This window comes from Astatotilapia calliptera, chromosome 15 (assembly GCF_900246225.1).
Source record: "Astatotilapia calliptera chromosome 15, fAstCal1.2, whole genome shotgun sequence".
Taxonomy (NCBI): domain Eukaryota; kingdom Metazoa; phylum Chordata; class Actinopteri; order Cichliformes; family Cichlidae; genus Astatotilapia; species Astatotilapia calliptera.
In genome coordinates, this window is record NC_039316.1 from 38,731,255 (window position 1) to 38,756,387 (window position 25,133).

A 25,133-nucleotide genomic window follows, 5' to 3' on the forward strand; every position below is an offset into this window, starting at 1 on the left:
TCCGTGCCCTAAACACACACACCCGCCCGCTCACATCATCTATAATTGACTGAGACAGGACTCTTCCAGACACTAAACCAAGGCACAATGTACATTTCAATTCCTTTAATTTTAAATATGTTTATATTGTCTATCCTGTAAAATAGTCAGATATCTATTCATATTAATGTACAGAATTCACCTGCTTGCTGCTGCTACTACTGCACATTCACCCAGTGTATATACTATATGTCTGTGTATATATATATATAATGTTCTTCCTCTACACCCCCCCAATTTTTGCACATGTCGAGGAGCGTGTCAGGCTACATTTCACTGTGTGTTATACTTGTATAACTATGCATGTGACAAATAATAAAGAACCTTGAACCTTGAACCTTTCGCTGAACCCAGATTCCCATAGTTCCTTAAATTTGTCGGCTGAGTATGAAAAGTTTCCCTTATTCATGGGTAAAAAAAAATCTAAGAATACGAGAAAAAGGTAAGTAAATAGAAAATATAAGAGAAAGACAAAAGCAAACAGATGGAATCTATTCAGTAAAAAAATTAAAAATAATGAGCCTGGGTCAGTTAAATGTCATACGTGCCTTCTTTATAAGCCAGTGTCTGAAAATGGAGAGCTTTAAAAAAGACAAACTCAAACAAATGGCTTCTGAGATTCAAAAGCATTCTACTGAACAAATAGGAAAAATGAAAAACAAACACAAAGATGAATAATCATCTGTCAGTTTGTCTGTGCAGAAAGACACTTCCTGACAAGAACTGAATAGCAGCCAGTTTGCAAATGCTATAGAAACAGCATTAATAATCCACACTGAAAAGTAAGAACAGGCATAAGAAGAAGGAAAATAGAGGAAAAACCTGGCAAGACACAGCATGGCAGAGGCACAGGCAGCTGGAGATGCATGTGGATCTGTCTCAACTGGTTGTCTGGCTATTTTCCTATGATGGAGAAAACAAAAGCTGGGCAGCGGCTGGGACAATGCCTCCGCTGTCTACGTGTCATCTCTGTCTGCCTCCGGGTAAAAGACTATGATAACAGCACTGTGAACCTCAATATCCTCCACCCACAGTCTGTTCAATTAGAACAATGCTGAACCACACTTGGGAGAAACAGGAAGGAAAGTTTATTTTTCTTGTCACATCTTTATTCCCCTCAAGTGATCAAAAAGTTACTTCTTTAGCCTCATTGCTTGTTGTTTGGCGCTCACATATTTTTGGTATGGATCATGCTTTTGTCATTCCCTAAAGATATCTTTTTGAACAACACGATGCGAAAACACCATTTTCCAGCAGAAGGTTTTATCTGATACTTAGGCGGTTTAAACATGGGAAACATTAATGTTTTCTGACAGCGCTGAAATTCGACACCAACAAGGCAGTTTTGGTCCAGTTGGTGCTATCGAAGGGAAGAGGCGGTTCTAATTAAAACTAACGAGCTGCATGTGTTGTCTGTGTAGCTTTCAAATTAGTTAGCTTGTTGTCAGATTGAGTTATTTCACCCTTTCCACCCGCAGTTGTAGCTTGCTCTTTCTCTCTCAGCCTGTAAATGAAAAATGTCAGTGGGTGGCCACAGTAATGTCACATGTGACTTTGTGAAGTCTTGATTTTGACATTTGGACCAGAGGGTGAGGCGTGGTTAGCAAGACACATTTATTCTGTTTGTATTTTTACACATTTGGGCGGATTAGGGGACGGTTGCATGAATATAGGATGAGGTTCATTCATTTGGCTCGCTGAGGAAGCACAACAACTTTTGATGGCAGCAGTGACAATGTTTGTGGGGCGGGAACTGCATGTTACGGATGTTAAATAATAATGAAGAAACACAGACAAAGATGTTTGGACTGGTTCTGAGCATACAGGTGTGCATGTTTAGACTGAACATTTAGATTTAATGTTTAAAATTGTGTTTTAAATATAAAAAGTTACAAATATTTTAGTAAATGTTGTAAAAAATGACTCAAAAAAACGTGTTTTTGTGGGGTTTTGAGCTAAATGTGGAAAAATGTCGTCATTAAACACTTCAGGGTGTTTCAGTTTACAAACGGTGCCACATAGAATACGTTACTCTGATTGGGTAACGTAACGGCATGTATTCTGTAACTAGAGCTGGGCAAATTTATACCAAGATAAATCATTTGTTCTGACATCAACACAATTGGTTAGTATTAAAAAAAAGAAACTAAATAAAATAATAGTTTCTAACCGTGAAGAATAATTCTGCACACTGATGAGAAAGATGTCCTGTACCTGGTGCTGGTTGATAAGCTTGTTTCTGTAGATATTGCTGTCATGTAAAGACATCTATCTGAAAATCGGCTGAGATTTTGGATCAAAAAAAAGAATCCCTTTGAACATGGACATAAATTTTCCATGTTTCTTGGTCTCTCACTGGGCTGCTTACAGACTCCTCTTCCTCATTAAGAAAGTAAAGCACCAGGAGTCTTACCCTGACCCTCTATTCTAGTCTCTGAAGCATCACTTTAGTTAGAGATAACTCACAAATCTGAATTCCAGTCAATTATATTTCTTCTCCACTTAGAGTGTGAGGGAAAAGTTTCTGCATTTCTTCCCTGGATACTTCTAAGACAGCTTGTTAGTGCCAGTACTTCTCAATCAGTCCAGCAATCCTCCCCTAGACAGAAACCAATGAGCCAGCGTGCTACTGCCAGTGCCCACTGCTTTCCACTTAGGAATGCTAACATTACAGCAGTTGCCATTTTCAGCTCAACCCATCATAGAAACTCCCACATTAAAACAAGTAGGAGCAGAAGTATCCCTTTAATGACCTGCACGTCGAATCCCCTCTGTGGACCGGGTCGTGAGAGAGCCACAGATTCCAGGAGGGATTTGAGAGCTTCTCTGTCTAAAGTTTCATAATATATTGTCAGTGCGTGAACATGAGGCCCTAGTGTATTATGTTCAGCATTTATATAATCCCATATGTAACATAATAGCCTGTGCTAAGGCAGGGAAACAAAAGCATAAAGCAGGCAGGAGCTTGAACACAGTGCATTGGATTCCGTCACATTTATCTGTTGCTTTCAGGACTGTGTGTTTGAAAGGTATTCCACACAGAAAGGGGAGAACCAGCATTCGACTGCGAACTACAGTCAGCCCCTGACATCAGGTCACGAACATAAGCAAACATGTAAGATAATACGACGAAGGGTGTGACGATGGAGCTCACAGAAACCAGGTATGTGAGCTCTGGGGGTGAAAAATATTGCCCCAAACTGCAGTTCCTATAGTGGCCACTAAGGGTGTAAAAGTAAAATAATCAACTTTACATCAGAAAAAAGTCGTTAAGGTGTCGCAGATAAATCCAACTAAATAAAACCAGTACGGCCCAGTACCAAACGACCCACGGACCAGTACCGGTCCACGGCCCGGGGGTTGGGGACCGCTGCTTTCATAACCATTCTCTGGGGATGAATATTTTTATTACTCCTCCATGTGGATTGGCAGGTGTCCACACTTCCACCTCTGTGGGATTCATGACCCTGACAGTATTTAACCTCAACCATTATTATTGGTTTTTATTTGTTTTACACTAGTCAAATAGTCATTTTTACTCCTGTTTAATTGACCAGTAAATTGGTCAGCAGGAACTAATATTACTCTCCTTGTATTGGTGCGCATGCATGCCAGTATCTGCACACCTACTGTCTCTCTTAAGTGATGGTATAACAGGTAAGTGACAGAGATGAGTTTAAGGAGTAATGTTAAGCAGATGATGTTATGAGTACATCATATTAAACTGGATTTATTTATAGCAGAGAGAGAAATTACTGGTCCTAATACTTGTACTAAGTACTATTGGGAATATAGTGTGCAAATATGGAGCAGCACTTATATTTATAGACTTCATAGCATTTCATTTTAAATGGTAAAGCCTCCTCGTGGCCAAGGCACAAGGAAGTGAACTGGTAAAGCCTTTTCTCTGTGCTGCTCTGAAACTCCTCTCATCAACGTACAGCTACAAAGATTACAGTGCTGTTTATTGACACAAATACCACGTGTCATGTAGTGGAGGCTGACGGCTCTCCCTACATGTACACTTTGGGCTAGGGCTGCTCAATTAATCGAATTTGAATCACGATTACGATCTGGGCTTTCAACGATCATTAAAAATGACTGAGCCGATTATTAGCCCCTCCCTCATTTATCCGCGACACCTTAAAGGCCGGTCCGTGAAAATATTGTCGGGCATAAACCGGTCCGTGGCGCAAAAAAGGTTGGAGACCGCTGATTAAGAGGACCCGAGGGAAGCTCGGAAAGCTAAGCAGAAGTTATTTGGAGAGTGACTGCCGTTGGTTGAAAAGAGTTAAAAAAAAAAAAAACTTCAGTGGTGTTGCACACCATTTTATATTATTTTTTTAAAGTCATTGTTAACCCTTTAAAGCCGGTCAGAGCAGCACGCTCCGTTTTGCGTAACTATTTTTAAATCCCTGTAGAACCTGAACCGTGTAAGCTAGCGCAATAATTTGTTTTGCATATGAAACCGGAGGAGTTGTACTTACATCTTATGCCATCAGCTTGTCCTCGGTCACGGTTTCCTTCCACATATAGCTTTGCAAAAACTGCATAAAAAGCGCTTGCAGGAACAAAAACATAATATTCCAGAAACACGCTTTGCCGTTCCTATCAGCTGTTCATAACACTTCCCACAGTGAAATGATGCACCTGCTGTTTTCTTTGCAAATTTGCATCATAGGATTGTTTTTTGTTTTTCCTGCAGTATATAAAAATTGCTGTATCTCCAAAATAAAACTATGAAGACACTCAAAATAAATTTCCTGTTGTTGTAAACTATTTTTTGCAACTTTATTGTATTTAAAGTTTTGAGGGATAAGCCTCTTAAATTTCTCCAAGTAGAAATATATGTAAACAAAACAAAAGCGATTTTCAATTTTTTTTGTAGTTTATTGCACTTGTTTGCAATTAATGTAATTACTATGGACTTAATGCATACATATTATTAAAATATGGGCTATAACAGTTGTATTGATGTATAGCAACTTGAAATGCTCCCACAAATGGCACTACAGCATGTAAAAAAAAATATATATATATAAGCTCTGGTGGACTTGGTTCTATGGTAGGTCTTAAAGGGTTAAATAAATATCGTCAAATAATCGAGATCTCAATTTCAGTGAAAATAATCGTGATTATCATTTTTGCCATAATCGAGCAGCCCTACTCTGGGCTGTGGTAGCCTTTAAATTTGTAGCTTTGGAATTCCATTATCAGAGTCCAAAACTTGCACAGTTTGAGGCATGAGTGCATTTTTTCCCTGTTTTGTTTTGCTCATATGTTAGTCACAACCTAAAATATGAGCCTACATCGTTTCATAAGGTCCGTCACGTAGTGTAGCCTCACTCCACCACTTGCCTCTTCATATTCTGCGACATAAAACACTGCAGTGTGTGAAAGCACGCACAGGAGCATCTGACTTGCAGTGAAAGTGGCAGTTACAGCCATTAGGTCACGTCCTCCTCCGGAAACAGGTGTGTAAAGCCTGCACATGACCTGAACACTGCAAGGGGCCCCTTGCTGGGGTCAGGTCAGGAGCCCCTAACATACTGGCCTCCCTCCATCTCCAAGCCCAGCAGGGTCACAGGTCACTTCTAAAGCTATGTACTGTCATTTTAATGCTGTGCACCACCTCCACACAGCCTGGAGCTCAGAGACCTTTTAGAGTGTTCTGCTCCGTTGCAGAGTAATTCCAACCCAGAGATTTGCCTCTCTCATTTTACACCATTTTAATTCCCACTCAGCATTTGAAGTTGTGACAGGCAGACTGGTTGGCTTGCAACACCCGCTTGATGATTGATTCCCCATTAATGGTTAACTGCTCTGTTAGCAAAAAGCTTTAATGCATGGCTGATAAGCTCCACTGCTGAAGATGTTAAGCAGTCTAATGTTGTTAGAGCACACTGCAGGGATGTCACGCACCACGAGCTGTTTGTGTCAGATTTTCATCTGTGGTTTTTTCTCTTCTTTTTTGTGATTTCTGCCACAGAAACTAAATCCTCAAAATGCAAATTCAGACAAAAAGGCACAATTTGGAATATCAGACAAAATTCTTTCACTTTCCATGTAGAAGATTTTTTCAGTCTCTGCATGTGTGCAGTCAAGATGAAGATGTTTGGTCAGACAAGGAGTGTTCAGGATATCTACAGAGAGCAGAGAGGCTCAGTGCAACCAAGCTTCCCTCTTCCTGATCCAGACGACACTGCTTATTTGAATCAACATGAGAAAGCAACCAAAACAGTGCAGTTCACCTCGTATGCCTTTAACTTATTCACATGTAATTATATTCCACTGTGGGTTTGTGGTAAAATCTAGAACAAATGCAGACTCCCCATTTTCATTAATGACGTCTAATTGCAGAGATGGTTGAAAACAATCTAAGTGGCATTTTTAAATACATACTGAATATTTAAAATACAGTGAAAGGCTGGTGAACGCAGTGAGTTCCCACTGTGTTCCCACGGTCACTCCAACTGCAGCAAGAAACAGAAACTCCTATTTCTCCTGTTTATTTGTATCATATGTTCATAAAGTTTGGAGACAAATGCACCATCCTGACTTTTAATCAAGACATTAAACATATTAGAGGGGAACAGAAATGCAAAACACACCTAATAGTCCCACCTGTGTCAGCTGTTTATTCACTCTATACTGGAAAGAATAAAACATATCAACACTCCGTGTCCTCAGCATCATGCTAAAGACATCTGTTTCAATCATGTTCGTGCCTAACATGTATCTTTAGGTGCTCCTAAAGTCTCTCAGTTGTATTCAGCCATGGTCATTTTCACATCTTTCTCACAGGTCGTCTGTGGCCCAAAAACTGCTCTTTTCTCTGACAGATTTCTTCTTTGAAATTTCCACGATGAGCATGAAGAGAAATAATCTTAAAGGGAATTTTAGTCTTGCAGAAAGTTTTTTGCAAAATTCAATCTCTGAAATATCTTATAGTCTGGTTTTCAGAGTAAACTCTCAGTAGGCAGTCTGAACTGTGCCCATTTGACCCCCAAAGTCCAGTTTGATTGACGAGTGTGTTCACTGAATGCTTTGCCTGGTACAGTTGAAATGGTTGCTGTGCTTCAGTGGGATTCGAGCATAGGATGGATGACGTGTGATCAAGCACAGAACCCCAACATTTGCTCTACAGCAGCAGCCTCCAATAAAATCACACTTTTAAGTAATTAACAAATCTATGAGGCATGTGACAGGATGGAGCATCACCCCTTTAAAAATGTTCCAGTCAAAACACAAAAATGCATAAAATCATGGCGTTCATTCTGCTCTGCAAGAGTGTTTTCCAAAAGCTTTTGTGTGCATGAAAGACGAGTGAGTGCAAGAGAAGAGCTGCTGCTGAGACAGCAGGGTCTCAGCAGCAGATAAGCAGCTCAGGGTCTGGATCATTAAGTGCAGACTAGTGGGATGGTGCCGAGAGGGAACAGGTCTGCTTGGGAAAGGTATAAGGAAACTTCACTGTCTTAAGTATTACAGTCTCTCCAAAGTCTACAACTGTATGGCAGGTGTGACCTTCTGTACTTGGAAAAGATATCTGCTGCAACTTGCTCTATGGCGCCATCTGGGTTATTCTCAGGAATGACAAACCTACTTACAGGACACATTTCCAGTATTTACAGGTTGACTAATACGCTATCTGGTGTGAGCAATCAAATGTTTGTGTATTAAACTGGTGGATCATGTGTACTTGCCAGTCACGAGTTCATGTTGAGGACCATGTAAACTATAATAAATACAGATACTTGACAAAAATGTCAAAGCTCAACTTAGAGATAGACATAACATCATTAATTACCCGACTTTAAGTTTGCATCAGTTAAGTTCCTCCCCACAGATGATGTTTTCTCCACATCTGGATAAATAAAAAACCCATTTGTGTTCTAACATTTCCCTTAGAACCAGTCAGTGAAATTTATGCTAGTAAGTCAGACTATTTTCATGCCCACGTCATTTTCTGGAAACAGCCAAAACTTCAAAGAAACTCCAGTTGATCAAACTGTGAATGATAACACATCTACGGACCAACAGAAAGACTCGGAGCTTCCAATGTAAACGTTGCTGTCATATAAAAGATTTAAGACTCCTGGGAAAGTGTAAAATCCAGCTGTGTTAGCAAAGTTATCAGTCAAGAAGCCATTTTTTTTGGCTTTCAGCAGGGCAAACATCCAACAGGAGGATTATACCAGGCACTGTCATTTGCTTCGTATTCATATTTAGCTCCTGATCAGAGAATTATAAAATGTTTATGGTTGACAAGTTATCGGCCGTGAACTTGATACCTCTGAGAGTCATTTCTCTATCAGCTCTAGTCGCCTACTAAGACCAACCATGATCAGACAACTACAAAAGTCTCGTTTACACCTGGAAATTGTGAAGTTGTGATCCATGGAGATGTAGTGCAAGCTATTGGTCAGTCTTCCCAAAGTAATCATCAGCATAGAAAATTTAAAAAACTGTGGGATGCTACTTAGCTCAAAACATGATCTTTCCTAACTGCAACCAAGTAAGAAATGAAAGTAAAAGAAGAACTAAAATCAAAAAATCCAAACATAGAGGTCCCAAAGTCTCCTGGATGATAAGTCTGTGATTTATACTACCACGAACACTGCAGCCTTTAAATGTGCAACTTGCAAATCTCTAAAATGGGATTTGTAGAGCCTACGGGGAAGCCTGTACAAGCGGCTGATGTTGTTACCAGCATTTATACCTGTGCAGGCTGGGCTCATGCAAATGTTTAGTAACATTTTCAGGGCATATTTTGTGGATGTTAATGTGCTCATCTTGTGTCAAAATGGCATCCTCAGTTCTGCTGTTCAGAAATAGGACTAAGGGCCTCCTCACATGTTTACCACACTTTGCTGTATGTTTTGCATGAATTGATTGAATGTCAGTTCAGGTTTTTAGAAATGCTGGTAGGCAGAGAATCTGGTGCAAAGATATCTCCTCTACTGGAGTTCTGCTTCATCTCACTGAATACTGTATGTTTGTGCACATTTTGTCATCATTTTGACTGGTTTAACTTTATCCCTTTTGTGTTCGTGCAGATCCTTTTGCAACGGCACTTGGCTTTCCACACCTCGCCAGTCAAAAGTAATTTAATTACCAGGTCTTACAATGCTAAGTTGGAGATTTCTGACATTTTCAGAGCAACCATCCCTAAGATGCTGATGATGACACTGATGCCCCATGATTATCCCTGCTTGAGTCATGGTGTAACAATCCCTGCAGGTCAAAGGCTCAGTTTTATAAACTTGCTGGGTGTGTAGCAGCAGTGCAGCTATCATTCATCTTTCATAATGTGTCATTTATCACTGCTAATCCAGCTCAGACAGCTCTCTTCCTCTCTCCCTCTGTCTCGCTCTCTCTGCCGTCTTAATGCCTTTTTAAATGGCCGAAACGACGGTGGACGCGCACACAGGAAATGGAGAGTGCTAGAGCAGGAACAGGACTATAAAGAAACTAATTAGCCATATCACGTCCTGAGGCTGCAACATGGACTCTTGGTTGGTGATGTCATCCTGGGTTCAATGTACCACGAGGTCAAATTTGTCCTTGAGCAAAAATATTTAACCCAACCCAACCTACCCTGCACAGTACAGAGAAGTCCCAAAATAAGCACCAAAACATCCCATGCAGGCACCAACTAATCAGCTAAGGCTTTGTTTGATGGTTAACGGCATTTTCAGTTGACCTGGAAGCAGCTGAAAGTAAAAGCCAATCAACATTACGGCACAACACCATGAAAGTGGCAGTACATGAATAAGAAGCCTACTCCCGGACTTTACCATTGTTGTATGTCATTAAATGTCATATAATGAGCTGCTAAAAGCTACTTGAGTGCAGTTTCCTGCTTTAGCCTTGGTATATGAAGATGATAGACTACTGCCAATAAATTACTTGAAATAATTAGAGATGTGGTTAGTTACTCAGAGTAATGACCTTCATGGTTAAATCCAAGCACGAGCCATTGGAAGCATGCAGTATAAATGAAGACAGATTCAGAGAGACAGATGTGAGAACACAAACTAAATCCAGCTGAGGATAATTAGACCAAATCCAAATGCAGCTGAACAAACTCAAACAGAAAGAGAACAGCAGCACTGACGGAGGCATGATGATCCAGCGATTACAGTTTTTCCACAATAGATAAGAAACATTTCTTGACACCCTCAACAAATCGACGCACTGCCAAAGTCCCGTCCGAGGTCCTCGCAAATCCCTGTTGGCTAATTATGCTCCTGCCTCTCCTCGTCCTCTGTGAGACTGAACCCGGGTTCATCCAAACAATGGATTCATGTGTTCGTTCTACAGAATCCAGACCAAACAGTCTCTGCATAGAAATACAAACATTTCTCCAGAAAGAGAGCGAGACCTATAATATAGTATGATTACATCGTGTGTCACAGCACAGTACAGGCTGAATGTTGTGCTATATTGTGTATTGACACATATTTTAATCCTAGATATTCTCTGTGTACTTTCTCTGTGTTCACTTGTGCGCTGGAGAATTGGCCGATGCTGTTAATCGATTAAAGTTTGATATGTTCTTCTACCTCAATAACTGTCTTCTGACAGTTCATCAGAGTACTGTAGCTGAAAATGCAGCATCTAGTCTTCAAACCACCGATTACATATGAGAGAGTTTTGGCTTCTTCTCTACTTAACTTGTAGCACGGTGGTAAAAATGCAGAGAAATGATGCAGAAGTGTAAAAACTGCAGTTCCTCTAATGGAAAGTTAAGATTGAGTCTAAAATGAAGAAGATTAAAATGTTCAACTTTAAAGCATAAATAAACATGTGCAAAATCAGCCTTGGTCTCTGTCGGGACGCCACTTTAGCTCAGCGGGGGAGCAACCACAGGCCACATGGCCCGAGTGAAGCGGGACGGGTTTGGATCTGCGTGTCTTCCCCTCTCTCACTCCCCAGTGTCCTGTCCATCTTCTCTGCTGTACTATCATACGAAGGCAAAAATGCTAAACAAATAATCTTTAAAAAAAAGTTGTGTGGATGCTTTGATTTACTGCTGTGGTCACAGAAATCTGTATCCATTCATCGTCTTCTAGGCTCCACCTTTGACATTATTACTGAACTGGATGTTTCAACCAGAGTGATGGTAAATCTGGCAGAGCCCGCTCTGTAGTCAGGATGGACACAGCCATGGAACATCACGCCACCAGACTGGTTAAGTTCATCTTTTATATACAGTTTATGTTCAGCGCCTGCTTCATTTTTCGTGCCTGGGAGAACTTGAGCATCTCTGCTCCTTGTTATGACCTGGATGTCCTCAAACTTCATTTTAAGTGAACAACCCTGTGCTATATTTCATGAAGTCTAAATTGCATTGTTTGGCTGTCTTGCAATTACATGTGGCAATTTCTCCTGATTATGCTGCTCCCAGAGAACCTGCTGAGATTGGGTCGCACTCTCTGCTCCTCCTTTCATTCCATGAAGAAAAACATGGTTTAGTCACCAAAATTTCAGCTGAATTAGGTAAATTAGGTTTTACATCCTACCTGTTAAAATTACACTTCATTTTATCATTAGCAACAATCCATATTCCACAGTTAGCCTGGGTCTGGGACATGGGCGAAGCAGTCCATGTGGAGTTTCCCAGACCTCGTCCTCGGCCACTGCCTCTAGGTCTTCTGAGGGGACACGGAGGCCAGCTGAGAGACAAAATTTCGACAGATCCTTGGTCAAGAGGATTTCCTCGCAGCAGGACATGTCAGAGCTGCTTCCACCCAGAAGCATCCGAGTGTGATGTCTGAAACGCTCTCTCTATAGTTTCCTGACACGTTGGTGGAGAGCTCTGTCATTTGACAGGGGGAGGAATAGAGCCACGGCTCCTTATTATTAGTAACCAGTGTGACCGAATGTTGTATTCATTGTAACCAGTGACATCTGCGCTCAACTTATGCCATCTCTGGTTAGCATTACGCATCATGGTGCAAAAATGTGCTTCAGTGGGAATGTGTTTAGAATTTTGGAAAAAGAATAAATAAGATTTGCAAATTGCGTGTGTGGAACCTGTTTAAGGTTTTGCCAAGGGAGTGATTGAGTAAATGAATGTCTCCAGGCCACTGAGCATTTGGTTCAGAGAATACGAATTAGAGTTTCAGCATTTCAGAAAATCTCTAAAAGTTCTGCACATGGCCATTTATAGCGAGACACATAAATATAAATTCTGCCAGAGCACAAAGAGAACTCTAGCACTGTTATATCTACACAACCCACCTTTACTGTCAAAGTGCCCTTAGGCAGGGCATCTCAGAGGGGAAAAACACTTCACAGAGATTGGTTATTACAGACGGAGAGCGAGCAGCAGAAGACAGGAAAACAGTAAGACAGGAAATCTAGCACTTTAAAAGACACTGATGTTGATTCAGTGCCTATCAGTGCAACCAGCAGTTCCACTCGGGGCCATAACAAGTGCAGGAAGCCTGTTTGGAGTGATGTGCATTTGCTCCTCCTGAGTGTCACAATCAAGCAAAAGAGAAAAGTATATGATGTTTTGTGCGGGAAGGAATACAACTCCCACGTGTGAGAAGCACCTCTTCCTCTCCGTCTGCATTGTACTGGCTTCAGCTCCTGCTGTCTTCACCGTCTCCCTCCCTTCATCCCCTTAAGCTCTCTATCGGTTCGCTTCATGACTAATGCTGCACTCTCATTACCCAGAGTCCTGCTGTCGACTCGCCCGCGTCTTCATCCTCTCCCTTGCTCATTGCTAGCGTTCTCAGTTATTGCTTTTGCTGTTTTGTATTTCCATTCTTTCTTCAGCTGTCACTCTCTCAGAGACTGACACTCACACACAGACTGAGATGCTGAGAGCAGCGTCACTTTTTTTTTTCCAGAAAAGACAAACCCAGTGATGAAAACAAAAAAATGGAGCCTGGAATGAAAGTAGGTCTCATTATGATGTATTCTTCCGCTTTGAGAGGACAGAGTCATGAGCAGTTGTGAAATATTGAGATGGATATGCAGCCTTCTGAAGCACATTGATACCATTAACTCAGATTTATGTAGCCCACTAAAAGCTCTTAAATTTGACTACTGACAGAATGTATTGTTCAGTCAAACAGCTGAACAATGTCGCTCTTAGATTCTCTTAGAGACCGCCGTCAATGGAACAGACGCAGTGTTCAGGAGACTTAATTAAAACAAAGACAAACTGAATTGTTTTAAGGAAACGATCGGGGTTGGAATTAAACCCTGTGTGTTTGTATTTGGTCCTTTTGACGTGATCCTAACCTCAAGCACAAAAAACTATTTTTTTAAAAGTTTTGATGCAAGTTAAGATTATTAGAATTAGAGATTGAAACTTTGAAATGTAAACTGACATCATAATCACAGGCTGAACAAATGGTGTCTCTTGGAAGTAACTGTGAAGTATTTGGTATTCTTGGAAAGTCATTGAAGAAAACAAAGATGAACAAAGCTGTCAACATCTCTGCGGGTGTGACAGCGATGCCACTGGACAAGCTTTCTGTTATTTTCACAGCCTGACTTTATGAGGACATGATCTGATTGTACATGTTGACACTTGAGCCCATACAATATGGAAAACGAGAGGAAATCATAGGGTGCATAAATAAATGGTTTCCCCGAGTGGGTTTGTAGTGCCCAATTAATTTGAATCAGTGTTGATGTGTTGTTGTTGTTTTTCATTTTGCATATATTTTGCATTTTAAATACAGTACTCAGCAAAGCACAATTATGTCAGTAAAACAAAAAAAGTCATAATTGTGTGTGTAGTCATAATTAAACCTGTTAGAAATGATCATAGACAGAAGTAGCTTAAAGCAAAGCTATAACTACATAAGCAAACACAGTGACACAATCATTGCACATTCAAAATCATAGATACAGCCAGTTTCAGTACAAAAGTTAGCACAGGGTCAACATTGCAATGAAATGCATTTGACAGCAGCAGACAGTGTAGTACAGTGGTTTCATTGAACTACCAAATAAACAGCTCTTTCAGACACGTGAAGCACTTTTGCTACAATTTTGTTTGTATTTAATAAAATAAAAATGCAGGTATAAGCGTGCAAGCGTATAAGCGTTTTCAACTGCAAGTGAAAATAGTTTTCTTTCCAAATAAATCTGTTGCTGAACTAACTCAGCCCTCAACATGTTTGCACTCTCGTTACCTCGGCCAGGTCGGCGGCTCCGAACCGCGGTAAGTAAACTCTGGCGAAAACGTCGGGTCCGTGTGGGGCTCGTAGCCACGAACGAGCTTTACTGTCTGGGTCAGCTTTGCTAGCGAGAGACAGAGAGAGGCGCTGAAAGGCTGCTCCAGCAGAACTTTATTGTTTCGGAGGAAAACAGGAACACAGCGTACAGTCGAGTCTTAACAGCTTACTTACAGCTGGGCTCGTCAGTGGTTATTATTATATTTACATGCTTCCAGCTCCCGTTTCTGCTCGGTGACAGCTCGTACTTTTCGACTTTCCTTTTTCTCCCTCCCTCACACTCACACAGCGGGAGGGGCGGTCCCACACGTTCTCCCTGCTGCACGGACTACACCACCCATGAGGCCACAGTCTTAAAAGGCCATGCCTGTAACATTCTGCCGTCGTATTAAATCATTTTTCGTATAATAATTTTTAAAAAAAATTTCTTCACATCAATATGCGGGCCGCAAGTAGAAGTGACGTGGGCCGCAAATGGCCCACGGGCCACGAGTTTGAGACCCCGGATCTACACAATAATGCACTTTTGTCAGAACCACTTAGTTACACAAGGTGTCTTTTGAATCAAGATCAGGCTCTTCCTGCTTTGCTGAGGTTGGAATATGTTCACTCTGGGTTTGTGTGAGGATACTGGCTGTGCAGATGCTCGCTAAGAGGCAGAGTTGGCAATACAGTCATTCTGTACTTAAGTAGAAATACAAATACTACTGTTGAAAAATACTCAAGTAAACAGTTGAAGTACTGTTTCAACCTCTTTACTCAAGTAAAAGTAGAAAGTACCAGCTCTGAAATGCACTGAAGCTAAGAACGTAAAAGGAGCTCTTTGGAGGAGCCGTGTGCTGTATTAACACAAGGATACAATAATATTAGTAGATGGGAACACAAACTTTACTCTAACTTTTTTTCTAATTATAAGAATAAGAAGGAAAAATAAAACATACATTTCTATTTTCTGTTGTCTACGTTGTACAGCTTGACTTTGCCTCTAAACAAGAATATTTGTGCAGTCGAGGGTTAAAGTGGGGTTCAGCAGGTGGGGGGGACCCTAAAATTGGTCGTAGTGGAAAAGAATCACAACTCACAATAATTTCTATTGAGAGCTCCAGTAGATTTTCTTAGTGTGCCAGCTGTGATCAGCTGACCTGCTGCTCTCTGTGGATGTACACCTGAATTCAACCAGATGTGAGCAGATGTTTCATTTCCATGGTTCAGTAAACACATTAGACACTTTAAAGTTGGTATGAAGGGAAAATTCAGTCAAAAATCATATGAATCCCTCCTACTCTTGATGTAAGCTGACTGTGAGCATGAAACCACGGCCACTGTGCACCAGTCACAGACTGGTCTTTACTCTTTCCATCACAGTGCAGCAAACTAACCTGTTTATCCTGCACTAAACTGCAGAGGAGTTCAATGCAAGCCTTAAATAACACAATTAGTCTACCTCAGTTTGATTTGCACACACTGTGACATGCACAGAACCAATATCTGATTTTAAAACATGAGGACTTGCATGCAAGTTCTACATTTCCAGTTCATCAAACACCACTGAGCAGTCTTTACCTTCTTCCTCTCTTCTTCCTCTCCTATCTTTCTTATCTTTCTCCATCTCAGAGTGAAGTTAGCTCTCTTTCTTTTCTCTCGCTGTGAACTACAGCAGCTGGACCTTTAGCTAGCAACACACAGTTTGTGTGTTTGCTGATGTTTGTTGAGCTGACATTTGAAATGATCTGCCACTTTACGTGGGCTCCTCTGCAGTAGGGCTAACTAGACCCTGAAATAACGCAACTTACCCTGCACACCTGCAGTCGTTCTGGTGTTTGTTTGTTTTTATAAATCCCTGCTGTTTTGATTTTCACATTTACCATCACCCTGACAAGTTTTGGCTCCACAACTAATTTTTGTTTGCGAATACAGAATTAGGAATTTGGCCAGCATGCCTGTTTTTTCCTGATCATAATAATAATTCAATATTGACAGACCACTTTTTAAAACACAATAAACAAAGAGACTGTAAATGGAAAACAATAACTGTATAGCAATAAATAAGTAAAACCACAAACCTACATAACAACAGGAAGCATTTGAGAAAGCAAACAAAAACATTTTTTTTGCTGACACTGCGCAGTACATTTAGATTTTCCAACCAGCCACTGTTAGTCTAACAATCAGCAATGTGTGTGTGGATCCACGTGATGTAAGACACACCACAGCATCTAAATGGATAAACAGCTGTTACCATATCCTCCTGAGACCCAGCCTGTTCATGTATGTCCTCTGTAGTGGACACACAAACCCCCAAAAAGTCAGACTGAAAGATTTTTCCCCTTTCGTGGAGGATAAGTTAATAAATGACCAGATACACAAACTAGTAAAAGCTGGTCAACCTTCCTGCTTGTTATTTTATTTCTGGGAAACGGAGACTTTCACAGCTACAGTGGGGCAAAAAAGTATTTAGTCAGCCACCGATTGTGCAAGTTCCCCCACCTAAAATGATGACAGAGGTCAGTAATTTGCACCAGAGGTACACTTCAACTGTGAGAGACAGAATGTGAAAAAAAAATCCATGAATCCACATGGTAGGATTTGTAAAGAATTTATTGGTAAATCAGGGTGGAAAATAAGTATTTGGTCACCTCAAACAAGGAAAATCTCTGGCTCTCACAGACCTGTAACGTCTTCTGTAAGAAGCTTTTCTGTCCCCCACTCGTTACCTGTATGAATGGCACCTGTTTGAACTCATCGTCTGTATAAAAGACACCTGTCCACAGCCTCAAACAGTCAGACTCCAAACTCCACCATGGCCAAGACCAAAGAGCTTTCGAAGGACACCAGGAAAAGTATTGTAGACCTGCACCAGACTGGGAAGAGTGAATCTACAATAGGCAAGCAGCTTGGTGTGAAAAAATCAACTGTGGGAGCAATCATCAGAAAATGGAAGACATACAAGACCACTGATAATCTCCCTCGATCTGGGGCTCCACGCAAGATCTCATCCCGTGGGGTCAAAATGATCATGAGAACGGTGAGCAAAGATCCCAGAACCACACGGGGGGACCTGGTGAATGACCTGCAGAGAGCTGGGACCAAAGTAACAAAGGTCACCATCAGTAACACACTACAACGGCAGGGAATCAAATCCCGCAGTGCCAGACGTGTTCCGCTGCTGAAGCCAGTGCATGTCCAGGCCCGTCTGAAGTTTGCCAGAGAGCACATGGATGATACAGCAGAGGATTGGGAGAATGTCATGTGGTCAGATGAAACCAAAGTAGAACTTTTTGGTATAAACTCAACTCGTCGTGTTTGGAGGACGAAGAATACTGAGTTGCATCCCAAGAACACCATACCTACTGTGAAGCATGGGGGTGGAAACATCATGCTATGGGGCTGTTTTTCTGCCAAGGGGACAGGACGACTGATCCGTGTTAAGGACAGAATGAATGGGGCCATGTATCGTGAGATTTGGAGCCAAAACCTCCTTCCATCAGTGAGAACTTTGAAGATGAAACGAGGCTGGGTCTTCCAACATGACAATGATCCAAAACACACCGCCCGGGCAACAAAGGAGTGGCTCCGTAAGAAGCATTTGAAAGTCCTGGAGTGGCCTAGCCAGTCTCCAGACCTCAACCCCATAGAAAATCTGTGGCGGGAGTTGAAAGTCCGTGTTGCTCGGCGACAGCCCCAAAACATCACTGCTCTCGAGAAGATCTGCATGGAGGAATGGGCCAAAATACCAGCTACTGTGTGTGCAAACCTGGTAAAGACCTATAGTAAACGTTTGACCTCTGTTATTGCCAACAAAGGTTATGTTACAAAGTATTGAGTTGTATTTTTGTTATTGACCAAATACTTATTTTCCACCCTGATTTACCAATAAATTCTTTACAAATCCTACCATGTGGATTCATGGATTTTTTTTTCACATTCTGTCTCTCACAGTTGAAGTGTACCTCTGGTGCAAATTACTGACCTCTGTCATCATTTTAGGTGGGGGAACTTGCACAATCGGTGGCTGACTAAATACTTTTTTGCCCCACTGTAGTTCAGCTATGGTATAAGTCTCATGTCCTGGGTCACTTCCTTTACAAGATCTTAGGAAGCCTGCACTTCCAGGCCGTGGCCACTGAGAGTCAAACTCACTCGAGATTTGTAGTAGACACACCTGTGGTGTCAAGATGAAAATTCTACATCACCTTGTTCATAACTTATCACATACGCAAGATCTTCAGAAAACTTGACCTCTGACCTTGTATCAATTTCAGGATCTGAAGTACCTGCCTTCGCGAGTTGTCACATTCACAAAATTTTCAGAAAACCTGATCTCTGACTTTGACCTTGAGGCCGAGCTCACTGAAATCCAACCCCGTCCTAGATTTTAAGTTGAAGAACCCATAAAATGAATTTGAAATTCCCACGTCACGTTGATCTAGCCTCCCTGACAGTGGGACGACAACACCCCACCGGCTGAGTGGGTAAAAAGGCGCCACCTACTCAGCAATTGTGATTACCAAGATTATTATTTCTGAAACGACGTTTAAAGAAAGCAGACGTCTAAATGAAGTCATGCAAAAATAATGTATGATGGAAGCCAATGCAAAAGACTCACAGATGACAACTGCTCAACCTTATTGGTCGAAAGTTCAAGAAAAAATATTACTAAAAATACAAATCATTTGATTAAATTTCTGAGCAGGTGAGCAGTAACCAATCCCAAAGTCCCACACTTTAATGCAAATGGATGTAAAGTGCCGACCATGGCAACAAATGCCCTTCACAGGTTAACTGAGTGACAAACCGCTACACTGAAAGTAAAGCAACAAAAATCATCCAAAAATAATAATTCTCCCCCGACGAGAACAGTCAGCAGCAGTAACGTGTTTACCTAGAAAAACACCATTTACTAAATGAGCAGGAGACAGCGTTACAGTGTTTGATATGTCAGATATGATCTTCTCTCAAAATGTGAGAAGATGGAAGCACAACACAGAATAATCAATACATGTTTCTGTTATGATACATTTCAGATTTAGCAGCTTCACGCGTGTTTCTTCTCTGCGATTGGGGTCATTTACATGTAGCATTTCTTTAGAAAATAGTCACATTTTTCAACATCTTCTGGCATCTCCACTCTGATGATATGGTTTGACATACGTGTACATGATTTGAAAATAAAACCTATTAAACATCAGTCTGCTAACAGTGATTATCAGCCTTGCCCATCGCTCTTCTTTAACAAGACCCTGAGTGGTTTTAGAGAGAAAAGTCCTGTTTGTTTGCTGCAACAGGCTCCAGAGCCTCAGGCTGTGTTTACTGCTGACAATATCTACATAGCAGAATAAGTATAACGGGTTCCTGAGTGATTTGGAAAAGGCTGCCAGAGAGACAGCCCTTTTTTCTGCGTGGTTGTTTGTCTATCAATTAGAGTGTCAATTAAATAAATGTGTTTGGGCTCCATCTTGCCGCTGGCAAAGAACAGAGCTGTCTAGAGACACACCTACAGGAGGTTCCCAGCCAAAATCACTTTCAACACATTCCCGCTCAATAAACACGATCACACAGAGATACTGGGCCTTGTTTGGGACTTACAAATCCAACAGCCAAACCACAGACTGACATTTTGTTCCATGAAACAGGGAGCTTAGCTGAAAATCTGCTGTTGCACAGCCACTGGAGCAACGGTGGGTTTAGCTGCAATGCAACTAAAGACAAAACAAACATTTCAAATGACTGATTGAACTCAGAATAAGACACAAACAGAAAAATAGATAAGTAACAGACAGTGCTGCAGCAGACTCCCATGTGAACTACTACTAATGTGAAATGCCAACAAAATCAAAGCAAAATTAGTAACCAGTGAGTCCTCGATGCCACTATATTAGAGACAATTAAAGGAAATGTGAAACACTGCAATTTGTCATTGAGTTTGGAGAACACCTCCATATGACGGTCAGTGGAAACTCTGAGACTCTTTCCAAATGTAAATTCCACCACTTGTTATAAATGCCAAACACAAAATAAAGATGAACAAACACATTAACCCTTTAAGACCGACCACAGAACCAAGTCCACCAGAGCTTATATTATATTTTTACATGCTGTGGAGCCATTTTTGGGAGCATTTCAAGTTGCTATACATCAATACAACCATTATAGCCCAGATTTTAATAATATGTCTGCATTAAGTGCATAGTAATTACATAAATTGCAAAAAAGTGCAATAAACTACAAAAAAATCGTTTTTTTTTTTTAACATATATTTCTAGTTAGAGAAATTTAAGAGGTTTATCCCTCAAAACTGTAAATACAAAAAAGTTGCACAAAATAGTTTCCACAGGAAATTTATTTTAAGTGTCTTCATAGTTTTATTTTTGAACTACACCAATTTTTATACACTGCAGGAAAAACGAAAATAAATATTATAATGCAAATTTGCAAAAAAGCAGCATATGGATCAAAATAAACTATTTCCAGCAGTGCAATATGAGTCCTCAGCATCCCAGAAACGACACAGAAAGTCATAAAGTCAAAGATAACTTTTAAAAACACCAGTATAAGCTCATGAGGCCCTGATGGTAAAAAAAAAACTACATTTCCACGAAAATGACGTCACGTCCGGTTTCGGGCAGGTAATGGCGGACATGCGATAGTTCACGCTGATGGACGTAGGAAGTGTTATGAACAGCTGATCGGATCGGCAAAGCGTGTTTCTGGAATATTGTGTTTTTGTTGCTGCAAGTGCTTTTTATGCAGTTTTTGCAAAGCTGTATGTGGAAGGAAACTGTGACCGAGGACAAGCTGATGGCATAAGATGTAAGTACAACTCCTCCGGTTTCATATGCAAAAAAAATTATTAGCTTACGTGGTTGCAGTGATACTGGGATTTAAAAGTAGTTGCGCAAAACAGAGCGTGCCCGCTCCGACCGGCTTTAAAGGGTTAATGCTACCAAACCAGAACCTTATCATCTAACGTCTCTGCTGTTTCCGTGACAGCAGAAACTGCTCCTGTTTGTGGACCGTCAGAAACAGTTACCTCCAGAGGAAGAGCTTTCAAGGCCATCGGAACTATGTTGGGGTGTCTAAATTTCTACGTTGGACGCAGAATGTCACGAAGAAAGGAAAACCAGAAACAAACAGACCACAGGCCCTTTAGCTTCTTGTAGCACAGTGTTGACTCTGGTCTTTACTGAGTTTGTTCAGTGGAAGAAAATCTAATACCCCCCATATGATCTTTTCCACATTGTGTGGGAGAAAGTCAAGACTCACATCCCTAACATGCAACCGCTGCTGGACCAGCCACTGTTGCAGCGTACCAGCGTTCATTGTTACAGATGCCATTAACCTGCAGTCATTTACAGCTTTATTGTCTTTGCTGTAACACCGTTCAGCACTAAAAACCAACTACATGGTTAAAACTGAACACAGAGGAAGTGAAGCGGAGAGATCGCCGTGTTGACTGTATGCACAAAGACAAGCTGTGATGTCAGAGCCACACAGGGTCATGGCTGTCAGAGTGGTAGTGCGATGTGGACAGACAGTCAGGTCTTACCTTCTAAGACAGTGAGCTTGGCGCTGGTGTTGATCTCTCCCACGCTGTTGGTGGCGGTGCATTCATAGATGGCCTCATCGCGGTGGGTCCTCAGCGGCTGGATACGCAGCACTGAGCCTGAGCCGTCGTCAAACTCAATCACCTGAATCGGACAAAGAGCGGGTGTGACACAACGCCTGTTAACTTAAAGCTTTTAGGAATGCAAGACAGCTTTGGAAGTATCCTAGTATCGCTAGTCTGAAATAACTGTTCAATCCTTACATATGCAGAGAATTATGAGTTTGGTGCACTACAATCAACAGTCTTTATCAGAAATAACTTAAACTGACAAAACAGTTTAAGCTATCCAGATGATTCGTTACATTATCAGTCTGTCAGGATGCTTTTAAGACGTGTGCAACATATGTAAGAGTGCTAGTTGATTATAAGGAGAAGTTTCTCCTTTTTAAAATGCCAAACATTTACACAACTGCAGGAACCACTTCTGCAAAAGCCGTCATTTTAACTCACAACACTAACACCACTGTGCTCGGAGGAAGGTGGGCTGCATTCATGTCTATGACCTTTGGAGGAACAAAAACATCTCTGCACCACTCCATCCATTACAATGCTGGTATATAATAATCAACCTCCAAATACTGCATGTGACATTCAAACGGGTCACATCCCATTGTGTGATTATTACTACTCAGTTTGTTCAGTGTTTCAAGCTGAATTTTCCTTTTTCATCATTTATAATGTTTCCATACTTTGAAACATTCCCCCTGTTTTGTCCAAACAGGTTTCTGTTGTTGTTTTCCTGCAGAAGACAACTTTATTTAAAAAAACAAAACAAAACGACGAACCGACTTAAATGGCAGCTTTGGAAAATACATATTCAAACAGATTTTATTTTTATCATTTTCTTTTTTTAATAGAAGAAAAAGAAAAACATCACATCTTCATGTAAACACTTTTGAATAGTCATCATGTTTAGGCTCATTCACGCCAAAATTATTTAGGCTAAATCTTTAAAACAGTGCCATTGCACACACTTTTCAATCACACAGATGCAGGATTCATTATTTGCAGTACAGTGGGGCAAAAAAGTATTTAGTCAGCCACCGATTGTGTAAGTTCCCCCACTTAAAATGATGACAGAGGTCAGTAATTTGCACCAGAGGTACACTTCAACTGTGAGAGACAGAATGTGGAAAAAAAATCCATGAATTCACATGGTAGGATTTGTAAAGAATTTATTGGTAAATCAGGGTGGAAAATAAGTATTTGGTCACCTCAAACAAGGAAAATCTCTGGCTATCACAGACCTGTAACGTCTTCTGTAAGAAGCTTTTCTGTCCCCCACTCGTTACCTGTATGAATGGCACCTGTTTGAACTCATCATCTGTGTTTGTCGTTCAATAATGACTCAGGGTTCGTGAATATCATCGAGCATCATTTACTTCGAAACAAAGCAACCATTACACGTTAGTCATTCCATTCCCGGGGGCGGGTTCCCTCCTCTTGCTTCCCGTCTCACTGCGTGCATGCGCAGCATACTAATACGGAACAGGTATATTAAAGCAGCATTAATGAACAACATTGGTCAGATGTTCTACATCCCCTCTCTTTAGCTTATGGCTGTATAAACTGCTAACAACACCTTTAGCAATAACACGTTAACAACATGTCCATATCATAACATTCTAGCCTAAACATTAACAAATTACTTCACACCTTGAACTGTGTCATTGGTAAGGACACGGAGAGCATTTAACTTTGCTGACATCACATCACTTGTACTGTCCACTTTTTTTTTTCTTTTTTTTTTTTTTTTTTTTTTTTTTTTGTTTGTGTTACTGTCCATCTCTAATGCCTTAGTGTTCATACTTGGGGTTTGGTTTGCAGACCCTCCCAGATCGTGTGATGTAAGCATCACGTGCCGGGCGACAGGGGGACTGGACTGGGGCTTGTGTGAAGTGTTGCGTGTGGCTATGTGTTTGTTCGTCGGTTTGTGTCACGGGTTCTTGAATCTGCTGTGGGGAGTCAGTGGTAGGTGGTTGGGCTGCGGTGTAATCATCACGGGAATCTCCATGTGGTGGTGGCGGTTCAGAGACTGGGAGGATATGTCTGCGGTTTCGCCTGTACTCTCCAGCTCCTGACTGGACGATATACGATCTGGGCTCTTCGCGGGCTTCCTTGATGGTTCCTAAGGAGTCATGTCCTTGACGCGTTTGCATCCGCACAACCTCACCTGGCATGAGGGGGCGGAGGGGTCTGCTGGACTTGTCATAGTATCTCTTTTGTGCCTGGCGCTTGTGAAGTAGGTTTGTTTTAACTGTTCTGTTGCTTTATTACTGGTGTGACTTCTGGGTCTATTTTCATGGAATAGATAACCGGAAGTTTACCAAGTTTATCTTCGAAGAGGTCTGAATACTCTGAGAAGATCTGTTCTGAAAAGGTGCTTTCCACTTCCTTAGTCACATGGTGGACTTCTTTGTTTAGTGTGATTAATTGTAAGTGAAGTGAGTCTGGTAAGCCAAGTAGGGGTTGTACGTCTCGTTTCACTATGAAGAACTGCAGAGGGTAGTCCTTGCCTGCAGAGTGGCATGAGAGTGTTGCTGTGCCAGCTGTTTGAATTTCCTCTCCCCCATATTGTCATGATCGCTGTGTGGCAGGCAGGAGAAGGACCCAAGATGCAGACTCACAGACACGGGGATAAACTTAAAGAACACAGCTTTAATGCTGGCACGGCAGAACGTAGGACATACAAAACTAAACTGGGATAACTAAATACAAAGCTCGCCAAGAAACACAGGGAGGAGCACACACAACATGAGGGAGAACGCGACGCCGAACAGAGGAAGACGCAGACAGAAATACACAGAGGGTTAACGAGGAAAGTGGGAACACACGGGGAACACAGGTGACACAGATAACCATAACGAGACAGGGCGGGGTGAACATAACGCTGACGGGTACAGGCACAGAGGTTCAGACAGGAGGAGAGAGAGCACGGGAAGAACGCAGACATAACGGGCTAGGGAAAACATAGAATAAAGCACAAAGAGAGACGAGGGCTCATAAATACACAGAGGGGCACACAGGGGGTAAGAGTCACGAAGGGAAAACACATAAGGAACAACGTAACAGATCAACCCAGGAAGCATGGCCTAAATAAAGAACAAAATACAAAAATACATGAAAACTAAGAATACTGGGCCCACATGGCCCAGGACCATGACACATATGCCACCAGTTTAGTGTTTCGTGATGGCATGAGTTTTTCATCATGTCTCAGTTGTTCAAAAAGGTTAGCTGGTATGACATTACATTTGGCGCCAGTGTCCAGTTTGAGCTCTAAG

At 41.4% G+C, this 25,133-nt stretch overlaps 1 protein-coding gene across 27 annotated transcripts in view; it reads right to left on the reverse strand.

The window, feature by feature from the left end:
- ptprfa (protein tyrosine phosphatase receptor type Fa) overlaps nt 1–25,133 on the reverse strand; it is a 361,887-nt gene that overhangs the window by 172,273 nt on the left and 164,481 nt on the right. For all 27 annotated transcript variants that reach the window (XM_026143460.1, XM_026143474.1, XM_026143473.1 and 24 more), the window contains one exon: nt 21,790–21,931. In XM_026143460.1, coding sequence (XP_025999245.1) covers nt 21,790–21,931 — 142 coding nt within the window. The remainder of the gene's footprint in view (nt 1–21,789; nt 21,932–25,133) is intronic.